This window comes from Scyliorhinus torazame, chromosome 22 (assembly GCF_047496885.1).
Source record: "Scyliorhinus torazame isolate Kashiwa2021f chromosome 22, sScyTor2.1, whole genome shotgun sequence".
Classification (NCBI taxonomy): Eukaryota; Metazoa; Chordata; class Chondrichthyes; order Carcharhiniformes; family Scyliorhinidae; genus Scyliorhinus; species Scyliorhinus torazame.
In genome coordinates this window covers 63,685,648-63,697,988 of record NC_092728.1, presented here as the reverse complement: position 1 = coordinate 63,697,988, position 12,341 = coordinate 63,685,648, and the positions used below count along the sequence as shown (strand labels likewise).

At 43.8% G+C, this 12,341-nt stretch overlaps 1 protein-coding gene across 4 annotated transcripts in view; it reads right to left on the bottom strand.

Annotated features, from left to right (window-relative positions):
• LOC140399093 (astrotactin-2-like) overlaps positions 1-12,341 on the bottom strand; it is a 2,178,011-nt gene that overhangs the window by 720,058 nt on the left and 1,445,612 nt on the right. For all 4 annotated transcript variants that reach the window (XM_072488234.1, XM_072488235.1, XM_072488236.1 and 1 more), the window contains one exon: positions 4,493-4,758. In XM_072488234.1, coding sequence (XP_072344335.1) covers positions 4,493-4,758 — 266 coding nt within the window. The remainder of the gene's footprint in view (positions 1-4,492; positions 4,759-12,341) is intronic.

The window sequence follows — 12,341 nt, the reverse complement described above, 5'->3', positions numbered from 1 at the left end:
ACATACCTCTACTCATCCTAATATCTTCTTCCTTGGGTCTGGTCAATATTTGTTTGGTTATGCTCCTCTGAAGGGTGTTTTACGGAATTAAGTATGTTATCTAAATGCAGGCTGTTATTGCTGTTCGTGCAGGAACAACAATATACAAGAAGTCCCTTGCTAAGGTAGATTATACAATCATATGTATCAATACCAGAGCAAGCTCAACAAGCTTAGAAAATATATTTGACTAATTATAAAGAGGCACAATAGTTGTTCCATTCACCTGAGAATGAATGACAGTTTTAAGACATTGCAATAATAGAGTGTGCCTTTGATGTGGCTTCTGGTTTGTTCACACAAGATAATAGGATTACAAATATTTTAAAGGTGAGATTTTCCCACCACTTTGAGGCCAGTGCCTGGAGCATCATGGTAGGGGCCAAAAATGGGTTTTACGCTGGTCACCCGACCCGCAGCGCCTGACGCAATCTGGATCCTGCCCTCACTGGACATTGTCCAGATAATCGTATTCAAAGGATCCATTTTGCTCATCTAAATGTACGCACCCAGTTTGACGCTACATTTCCCTGGCTCCGTGAAGTCACGGGCCGCACCGGCAAGTCCCGACCCAGGTGCCGATTAATATTGGTTTCCACAATCGGAGACCAGGCGTGATGATCACCTTGGGGGCTCCAAGGCCTGACACCTGGACACCCTGGCATTGCCATGGTGCCAGGTTGGCAGTACCAAGAGGTGCGGCCTGGGGGGGGGCATACACACAAAAGTAGGGATAAGGAAGGGGGTCTACAGGCTGGGGGTGAGAAAGTGGGTTATAAAGGGCGTCATGAAAGTAGGGGTTGAGGGGGGAGGTCCTGAAAGTGGAAGGGGCCTGAAAGGGGGGCACTGAAAGGGTGTCTCCGAAGGTTGGGGGGCTCTCGCTGACCCCATGGGGGTTATTCTAACTTGAGGAGAGGCGATACCCCAATGCCCACAAGGATGGATGGGTGCGGGGCAGGGCCACCCTCATGCCTGGGTGGTAGAGGTCTCAGGCTAAATTTATTGATGAGGGGAAGTTGCCCCTCACCTGCCGATGGTTGGGGGTATTGCCCATGTCTGCAGCGGGTCGCATTATCAGTGGGCGGGGGGAGTTGGGGGACCCTCAAACGCACTTTGTGACCGGGGATCATTTTCAAAATGGCGCCCCGGCCTCTGAGGAGAATGCTTGGCCGGCGAATTTCGATCCCCACTGCAGAAAAAAATCCTAAGTGTGGGATCAACCAGTGAGAAACGTTCAAGCCCCCCCAAAAATGGTTGATGACAGGTCTGGATCTCACCCAAAAAACCAACAGGAAACACCCTGCCAAACTTGCCCAAATTGACACAAGTCATTTTTTGCGTGAAACGCACTCATTCTTTTTTCCCCCAAGAAATGTATGATGAAACTCAAAAAAAACTTACCTTCAGTTGAATTTGGGGATTCAGAGGCTCGGTACTCCAGTTCCCAGTGCGCCTTGGGACTTATACGAATGCCCCGCCTGGGAATTGCTGGACAAACGCAGTTTGTGTTTTTATATTAACTTCAGGCCTTCTCCGCATGTGTCAGCAGGAAATGGGTCACACATACAGTTAGAGTTTTTCCAATCTCCAGGCCGAGAATCAGGAAAAAAAAGCAAAGGAGTGAATTGGCACAAAACTGCAGGTCAAGTGACCTGAACCAGAGTTCAGCTTTTAAAAGGAATGAATCCACAAGAGCAGGACACAGGAAGGGGGACAGGGAGAAAGTCACAGACCAGGGAGTGGGATAGAAAGAGATCCCAGAAGAAAGGGATCAGAAATATACCCCATTGAGTCAAGGTGAATGAGGGGAGCAGAGAAAAAAGTGCGCCAAGATAATGAGAGATCTGCGCGAAGCAGACTTGAAAGAAAATGGGCTTGAAAGAAGCCCAGAAGATCCGAGAGGGCAGCTGAAGTTTGTTGACCACGTGCTGCTGGCTGTAAGGGCAAAGGTACACTTTTTGAGCAGTGGTCTTCTGCTTGGTAAGTCCAAAGATCTGAAAGCGTGCTTGGAAGGTGAAGGTGAAGCTTGTATGTATGCAGAAATCCAGGTGAAAGGAATCTTGGAAGGTGAAGTTGAAACCCTGGAGGTAGATTCTTGTTGAAGCCATCCAAGTGGGAAAATTCCAAGGCAAGCTCTTCAAAGATGGAAATTGGAAACCCTTGTCAGAAACACAGAGTTTCAGTGAAACTGTTTGGTTCATGGTGTGACAATCAACAGGATGGGTTGTTGAGAAATCCACAGAATCTGCTTTGGTCACACCTGTCATTTACTTTTTGAGTGTGATGTGTTTAAACACAGCTTGCCACATGCATTGCATACTTGCCCTGAATATAAGGGTACAAGATAGTTATCGTAAATATTTTTTTTTCCTATTTTGTATTTATCTGTAAAGATATATCTGGGGTGAATGAATAGTGAAGATTTCAATCATTTTCTTTTGTTCACATTAATAACTTTCCAACTTTTTTATATGGTATATTACAGTTAATTTTTCTTGTTTAATAAATGTTTTCCTAGTGTTGAAAGTTCATCAGCAGACTCCTGTGAATTTATTTCGCAACTTTCCTCCATGTTTAAAAAAAATTAGGATCTATCAAGCCAGTTTTCCCTCTGGAATATGAGCAATATCAACTGGCATCGTAACAAATTTTCAATTGATACTGCATGAAATCTGAGAATTGTATATAGTGCATGATGGGTGAATGGTTATGGAAGAAACATGGGGCATAGAGGTTGCATGAATGATCTGAGGGAACATGAGCAGGCAGAGGAGCGGGTGGAGGTGGTGGTGAGGGGTGAGATTTTGAGGGCACTTATCCATTGCAGGGAGCCGGGATACTGGATTGGAGGACCGAGGTGGGTCTTCTAATCGGCCTGCCTCTGCAGCCACACTCCTCTTGCACTGGTTTGTGGCTTGCAAACTGCACTGCGAACTTGACCCTGCTTTGAAACGAGATAAATACCGTGTGAAGTCACACATGGGTCGGCTGAGCAGTTTGCGAGCTGCAGGAAGACACAGATCGGTTTTTCCTGCGCTCAGAGGAAGATTCCGTCCAACAGGTCTTTAGGTTATTTAGTTGCAGATTAATTAAAAGAGATCTCCAGAGGTCTGTCAATGTTTCCTTTATACAATTGAAAAAAAGCAGTTTTATTTAAAGATTCATTCTTACTCCTGAAAAACGTTTCACAACTATTTCACCGATTGCTTGACAATAAACAATGCCAATTAAGTTTCAGTTACTCAAGAAAGGCTTTTGTTTGTTCTTTATGGTTAATAAATACTAACTAACCATTAATAATATGGTACTGATGGACTGCCCTGACTAATTACCCTTTGAAATCTGGACCTTGGTCACAAAGCCAGCCTGCTCTGATTTAATACATTTTCCTTCTCCCTCTGATAGCTGAGGCAGTAGGTGAAAAGCATTAGGACTGTCACAACTCAGCACTGACCTGGAATGATGAACCATTGCAAAAACTTCCCATAACATGAATCTTGGCAGCTTTAAACAGAGAAACCACTAAGGTGGCTGATGTGTTAAAGGTGACTTTGAAGTAATTCCCTCAAACAGTCCGGAATGCCGCACACTGCTTGGGAGAGCAGGAACATTTTCAAACTCATGCTTTACCTAACCTAAAAGTCTTTGATTCTGACAGTGGCTGACAAAAGTGCATAAAGCCTCTTCATAATCCTTTCCTTGATAAATGCAAAACCTGTCATGATATGCAAACATGCAGATAATGATATACAGACAACATGACCAATGAGCAGGCAGGACATTCAGGGGTGCTATCTCACTATAAAACGCATGAGGCACTCACACTCCGCCTCTTTCCACTGATGAACATCTACAGAGTGAGTCAGGGTGTATGTACAGTATCACACCTCCAGCATGTGGCTAAGAGCTAGTCTGGTTCAGTCAGACAGAGTAACCACACTTAGGTTAGCAGAGAGTCGAACTCATAGAGAACTGAGTTAACTGTGCTACTGGTTCAATAAATCAGATTGAACTAACTTCAAGGTCTGGAGTATCTTTTGGTCAAAGCTGCATCCAATTGCAGCCTGTGTTATCCCAGAGTAAATAACACATCAAAACCGTCTTTCTTTTTAAAACAGATGTATGGGTTGCTGCTTGGTATTGTCTTGACAATACCATCCGAATTCCACCACGAGAGTATCCATTACTATAACAACTCACATCTTACCATAAACTCTACATGTTTATCAAGTTAATGTCATTGAGTCCAGAATTTTTCAATGTTCCTTGATGTGTAAAAATCTTTCATCATATATAGCTGGTACACATTTAAGTTGGAAACTATTCTTTCCTCTTCAATAAATCTACACTCCTTTTTTTTCAAGTTGAGCATCTTGTAGTGTAACTCCTTCGTCATTTGGATTTTCAATTCCAGTATAGGTGGGAAGAAGTCAATGGAGTTTATTGCACTTACCTCTTTAGTCATGTTGCCCTCTATTAAGTGGTACAGTGGCACTATCCGGGTGATCTCCAGCAGCACAGGAGTTGGACTAGCCTGATCCTTGCCTTGCCGATGACAAAGGTGGCATATGGAGGGGCACTGCCCTTTCTCTTCGCACTCAATCTCCACACCAGTAATCGGCTGCTCATCTGATAGCATCTGGGCACCCAATAAACTTGAGAGATATGAAATAAATGGTATCGATTTGAGTTCCTTCTTGTTTCCCAATTCAGTTGTTTCTGAAAGTAAGAAAAAATGGACGTTAGGTAAACTGATGGGCGCGATTTAACGAAATGGGAACAAAGTCCCATCGCGAACGCATTTGGCGCTTGCAGCACCGAGAAACACAATGCTATAAAACGGCAACCCACGCGGCTGGGGCCGCAAACAGGCCCATTATGTACACTGAGGAGCTCCGCTCGCTGGAACACCTCAGTGTAGTGAGAGATCGGAACGCCAGTTTTAAATGGCATCCCAATCTCTGGAGCCCCCGAAGCGATTCACAATCTCCCGCAAGCCGCAATTCACTTTGAGAGGGTCCCTGGGTCCCCTCCACGTCCCCCAACACCCGCAAAAATGCCAGCCTGGCACCCTGGCAGTGGCCCTGTGAGAGTGCCAGGCTGGTACTGCCAGAGTGCCAAGCTAGTGCTGCCATGGCTCCAGCAGTGGCAGGGTACCATCCGATCCAAAGGGCATGCACCTGGGGTCTCCAATCCCTTGGGTGACCCCATGAGTGCCGTTCCGTCTGGTCCCCATTTGTGGAGACCAGTACTGAGCGGTGCTCGCCCGAGATCTCCGAGGTGAAGGAGCTAGATCCCAATGCCTCGGGAAACTGCATACTAAAGTGGACTAGCTGTCTCGCTTTAATGCGTAGATTTGCCAAAACGTGATCCCGCCCATTTATATCCCAACATCTCACGAGATCCTGTTAGTTATCTCGCGAGGTATTGTGAGCCAGGTATATCCCAGGAGCGGGATCTCCCGACTTCCATCGGCCACTCTACGAGTTGCTTTTCGGGCACAGAATGGCCGTTCAATCGCACCCGGTCTGCACTACATGCTTTTCTTCACTAAGATTACTCAATAATCCAGCATTGCGATTAACAAGAAAAATGGGCATGCTCGATTAATTTCAAGTGTGAGAAACAGCCAGCAGTCCAATCACTACTTTGGCACTTCAAAGCTTGCTGACAGCGGCATGACAAGAATTACAGGTACAGATGTGTCTGCAGTAACGTGAGGTCTTAAACGAAGGCTGTTCACTTGTGCATTCTCACACCATTAAAACATGGCACAAGGACTCCAAATAAGACAAACGATCCGGCTAAGGTGACTGTCAAACACCACACCAAAATTCAATAAGTTTCCTTATTAATATAATAAATTGATTGATAAATGTAAGCATTGTATTATATTCCAAATTATGACAGAATTATGCGAAAGTCTTCAGGAGTTTGCACAGCACCACCACGTGGTCATCATCTGGAACCAGAACATGACATTTAACGCAATAACATTGAATGGGAAATGTTGACATGGCAATTTACAATGATGTATAGTGATACAAAAACACAATAAATAACTCTAATACCATGAAATAAGGTCTGCAGACATGAAGTGCATCCTTGTAACAAAATGATGTGCTAGCCTGAATCTTGTTTTTCATGTTTTTGCTCTTGGACAGAGCTGCACATTATTCTGCCATTCGCACTTCCTCTGGACAATTCGTTTGTTTCTTTATTATGACCATTACACTCCTTTTGCCTCTTGTTCCATGACATATTTGTCATTTAATCTCTCCCACCTACCCTGCTCCAGTTCTTCCCTTGTGAACGGATCCATATAAAGAAATACAACCATAATGAAGGTTTTGTTTCCAATTCAGGGGCAATTTAGCATGTCCTGCACATCTTTGGGTTGTGGGGGTGTGAACCAAGCAGACACAGGGAGAATATGCAAACTTCACAGAAGGGCAGTGACCCGGGGCTGAGATCGATCCCGGGTCCTTGGCACCGTGTGGCAGCAGTGCTATCCACTGCGCCACTGTGCCACCCTATAATGAAGGGTTTTAAGGGTAAAAGAATATTTTATATAAATCATTTTAAAGGGTTAATTTTTGAAAAGGACAGATAACTACACATCCGAACATGTAATGACTTGTGTAGCTCACAGCACTATGTAATCCCAGACAAGAAAGACCAGACCCATAAAACTGTACATTCTGCTGCACTGTCAGGAATGATCACACAATGTCGGATTTGATAAAATAAGTTTATACTGGTAATTCTAACCACACTCAACTGGAAATTTTTACATCCATTTTGAAATCTTAAAACACAGACTGCTGATGAATTGATATTAACCACCATGAGAATTCACAAGTGGGGCTTCCGTGGCGTCAATAAGAGTCAGCCCTTTCGTGGAATTTTGAAGGAAGCTTTAGAATCAAAAATGAGCTGTCCTTAAGTAGAAATTAACAGTAATCAAAACTAAATTTGGAACGTAAAATAGGAGCAATCAAATTAAAATTAAGAGAACATGTAAAAATTATCCATTCATCCTCAGAAAAATATATAAATACTGAGGAGCAAACAGGCAGACAATCGGCCTCACTTAACTAGCTTGGACGTCTCTCACTCACTTGGGCATTAAGGTAAATGCTACTTTAGTATTCGATGGATATCCTACTTATTCCCTTTGGGGGGGGGGGGGGGGGGAGGTGATGACGATGTGGTGATGTCATTGAATCAGTAACCCGGAGACAGGGCCAACCATCATGGCAGCTGGTGGGATTTGAAGTCAATTAATACATCTGGAACTAAGAGCTAGTCTCCACGGTGACCACAAAACCATTGTCGATTGTCATAAAAACCCATCCACTTCACCAACGTCCTTGAGGGAAGGAAATCTGCCAGCCTTGACTGGTCTGGCCTACCTGTGACTGCAAACTCACAGCATTGTGGTTGACTCTTAAATGCCCCTCTGAAATGGCCATCAAACTGGATCAAACTGTTGAAAAATTTAAAAGTGATGAAAATGGACACACCGCCCGGCATCACACTAGGCACCGGGAAGGACAATGGCACATCTAGCTCTGTCAGTACTTCAAAGTCTTCCCTCCCATCATCCAGGGCTTGTGTCAAAATTGGGAGGGCTGCCCTCAGAATAGTCGAGCAATTGCCTGACATGTTCATAATCATAATCTTAAAGACAATGTCCCAGATACCACCATTACCACTGCTAGGTATGTCCTTTCCCATTGACAGATTAGAGTTGATGTTCCGAGAGCACATTTCCTTAGTGCTCCAGGCTCCAATGCTCAGAGATGGGCGGACACAAGCAAGTTCTTTTCTGGTGAGTGTCCTCATTACGGTCATAGTATAACTGGCCAAGATTGATAGTTGAGCAATAATGGACAACTCTTGGGCAGTCATTAACAAGATTTGGGAGCAGCCTGCCTGCCTGTCGTATTGTTCAGAGAATAGTCGGACATGTAGGGCTGGATTCTCCTGTCACTCAGATGCGTGTTTTTCGCTGGCGCACCATTCTCTATTCCTGCCACTTGTCAATGGGATTTCCCACTGAAGACACTCCATGCGCCGGGAAACACATGGGTGGGGGTGCACTGACGGTGGAACAAAAAAATCCCAACAGCCAGAGAATCCTGGCCATGGTTAGCTAATGAGTAGAAGTAAATGAGGCACAAAAATGAATGTATGTTTTTAAAACATCTTTTTACTATATTAAAACCAATACAGATACAGTAGAACAAGATAGCCTTGATATGTAAAGCTCTGGAAGTCTATAGACAAAACAAAGTGACCATAAGTCCAATTGTCAACTTGTCACCATGTATAATATAGCAGGAATAAAAAACTGGGAAGTTTGCACAAGGGCAGTCAGTCATAGTGCTCGCCTGATGGGGCAAGCAGAAAATCTTTTACATCCTTTCTTTATATTTCCAACAATAGATGTTCATCTTTCAGCAGATAAATTCATTCAACAGGTGACAACGAGCACCAACAGAAAGATAACTGGAATCAACGTAACTCAGTTTCTTTTAAACTGTCAAATACCGTGACCAGCATCACACATTGTTTTGCCAGTTGGGGAGCCAATAATACCCATGTTCATATTATGCGAAGGAATGCATCTGCTTCCTCTCTCACATCCTGGACAGCACTCTGCAATTCGCATGCATAGCAGCTTTGCTTCATTGCTGCTTTCTTTGCAGTATAGGTACTTTGTCCAAACCTTTGTTCTCCCAATTATCAGGCGTCTTGGCAACAAAATGGCTGCTGACGATGCAGTGCAACGATGGTCACGCCTTTAAGTTGACATCCTCAGTATGATCAATGGGTGAGATCTACATTTTTTTTATTCGTCCTTGGGCGTCGCTGGCTGGGCCGGCATTTGTTGCACATCCCTAATTGCCCTTGAACTGAGTGGCTTTCTGGGCCATTCCAGTGAGGGGGCAGTTAAGAGACAACCGCATCGCATTGTGGTCTCCTCCCGTCCACTTGCTCAGCTGTTGCACACCAGGCACATTTCATCCCCACTGCCGTCCAATTCTGTTGGAAGTGAATACTGTACTATCTGTTGATTTACTTTGCACAAAGCCATGGGAGATTCACTAATTCTTATAAAATTCGCTAGCTGCTAACAATTTCATTGTTACCCTTATTTCCTCCGTGGGTTGCATTCCCTGGAAATCAACATTACAAAAGAGGCTGGATCGTCTTCCACATTCCAAAGGTGATAATGCAAATTCCCTCAGCTTGTTACGCCAAACACAGCTAAAGGACACAGCTCCCGTTCACCATGAACAGTACCTGAGGATATAGAGTGACATTACATTCAGTAACTGTGACAACTGCTTCTATACCTGTCAATTTGAAATTCGGAATGAATCAAGCAATCACCTCGTCTGTTCCATTTATACCATAAATTTGCTCGCTTGTAGTCTGGTTTGGATCTGCGATCTGGAGTAACTTCCCTGATTTTGTCTCAATGCTTCTATTCAGAAGCCAGAGATCCCATAACTTTGCGAATTGTTATGATCCCAACTGTTGTTACTGCTGGTCATGTCAGATCCCAAGGTGGAAACTGGCTTGATAGATGCTAACTTTTGTCTTTTGTTTCGATACATGGACAGAGGCGACTGAACACAGTCACAGGACTGCTGCTTAACTTTTAACAAAGTAATAAAACATTACGAAACAAGAAAAGATTAACTATGATGCACTCCCTCACCCCAACTGTACCTTTACAGATATATACAGATTTGTAATGACAGCACAAGTTGAAAAATGTATCTCATACTCTAACATAGAATTATCATAGAATTTACAGTGCAGAAGGAGGCCATTCGGCCCATCGAGTCTGCACCAGCTCTTGGAAAGAGCACCCTACCCAAGGTCAACACCTCCACCCTATCCCCATAACCCAGTAACCCCACCCAACACTAAGGGCAATTTATCAAGGCCAATCCACCTAACCTGCACATCTTTGGACTGTGGGAGGAAACCGGAGCACCTGGAAGAAACCCACGTACACACGGGGAGGATGTGCAGACTCCGCACAGACAGTGACCCAAGCCGGAATCGAACCTGGGACCCTGGAGCCCTGGAGCTGTGAAGCAATTGTGCTACCACAATGCTAATATTCTCAATAAGCACACAATCCATGTAAATCAATGGCAAAATGTGGCCAGGCACCTTACAATCTAAAACCATGTGACAAATTCACCCAACATAACTTCTGTGGATTTCTCATCAATTCCCCCCAGATGCTTGTCAGACTGTGAGTCATCTGGTCTCACTAGAACTTTAGCTTTCACACGAGGGTGTCCAATTTCCACTCTTGAAGAACACTCCTTGGAATCATCTCCCAAACAACACTTTCTCTTGGGTGCCTTCAACAAAGATCCACATACAGCATTTCAACCTTTCCTATTGGTATTCCTCTGCCTGGTTCAAACATTCAAGCTTCTACACAATCTCTCAGGTACCCGGCCATTTCACAGGCTGTATAATGGTGTCACCAATCTTTTGATCGCTTCAAAATATCTGGCTTCTTGCAGGTCTGCACCTTGCAGACCCCTCTTTAACTTGGAACCAACCTCGCTCTCTTCTCTTGACTTTACGGAACAGACCCTTTTTTTCCCCAGATTCCTGCTCTTTGTTCCTTTGACTTCACAATCATCCTGGAGTTCTATTTTGTCCCATTCCCTGGCTTCTGGGATTTTCTGTCCTTTAACGTGGCTTTCTGTCCATTAGCATTATCCTGCTGTTCTAGTAGTTTTCTGTGAGAGCTGTTTACTCCTGGTTAACTTTCTTTCAGCTGCCAACGAACTGCTTGTGCTTTTCTATGTGGGGCCCCGGTTGCTAAGCAACAGCCTTTTTCCCCCAAAAGAAACCCCTGTATTTGCCTTAACATCAGAAAACCCTCATTACAATACTTTTTTTTTAAATTTAGAGAACCAAATTCATTTTCTTTCCCAATTAAGGGCAGCTTAGCGTGGCCAATTCACCTACTCTGCACATCTTTGCTTTGTGGGGTGAGACCCACGCAGACATTAGGAGAATGCGCAAACTCCACACGGACAGTGACCCGGGCCGGGATCGAACCAGGGTCTTCGGTGCCGTGAGGTAGCAGTGTTAACCACTGCACCACTGTGTCACCCTGCCTCATTACAATACAGGCATCTAAACCAACCTGCAGACAACCTGAAACTAAAAGTGAGGTTTTAGCCATTTCTTAGCACACAAATATAAATTTCTTCAACTATCTCTATTTCCTCACATAATTACTCTCTCAATGTGTACCTGACATCTTCAGTGACCTACGTAAATCAAACCCCAAGTCCTGTTATCACTACGGACCCTTTAGCAATAGTTTGATCAGTTAACTGTCTGTCTCAATCACACTATTGCAGGGCCTTGAAATGAGCATCTGATCAGGCTATTGCAGTCAATTTATGAATCACTGAACTTCGTACAAATCGTCAGTCACAAAAGAATAAGAAAAACAACATTATTGGTTCTTACTGTAAATTTTTCCACAGGATGTAACATTTATTTATTGCGCCACCTCAGTATCTTGAATTGCCTCACCTTCTATGTACCTCAGTTAGTTGCTTCACAAGAAGGTTTGAAATATCAACAAATCCAACCCACTACCCGGGCACTGGCACACTTGTTCAATATATGAATATCTCATGAGTTTGAGTTGTTGAGATACATATTGAAGGAGCCCAGCACGCCTTGATTTGGGGTTATCCTTGACGCAGGAACGCAAAAGAAAGTTACAATAGTTTTAAAAATAAATCTTAAAAGTGCAAATTGGAACAATTGGATGGTGAAATGGTTTAGATACTCGATCCTCACCTCTTGGACTGAAGTTCAAATCTAGCCATTAAAGGTGAGAATCCCATGCAGTGAGTTATCATGAAGAATGGAGTGATGGTGCAGTGATAACTTTCAAAAGGAACCAAATTTATACTAGAAGGGGAAAGGGTTAGGAGTGGGACTAAGTGGTATTTCTTTCAATGAGCTGGCGCATGGGCTGAATGGTCTCCTTGTTGAAAGATTCGATGAATCTTTGTGTACCAGGCTTGTGCAATCATAGTTCAACCCCGCGATGTTCACAAAACAGAACAGAATTGACACTAAACTGGCACTCTTTCAGATTGCCATGTGCTGTGCTCTAAGATCGATATTTTGGGAAAAATGAATAATCTTCTAAGGGTGATGCTAACAGTGGAATCACTAAATCAAATTTAATATCAATATGAAACCAAAACAACATTGCACAGCATATT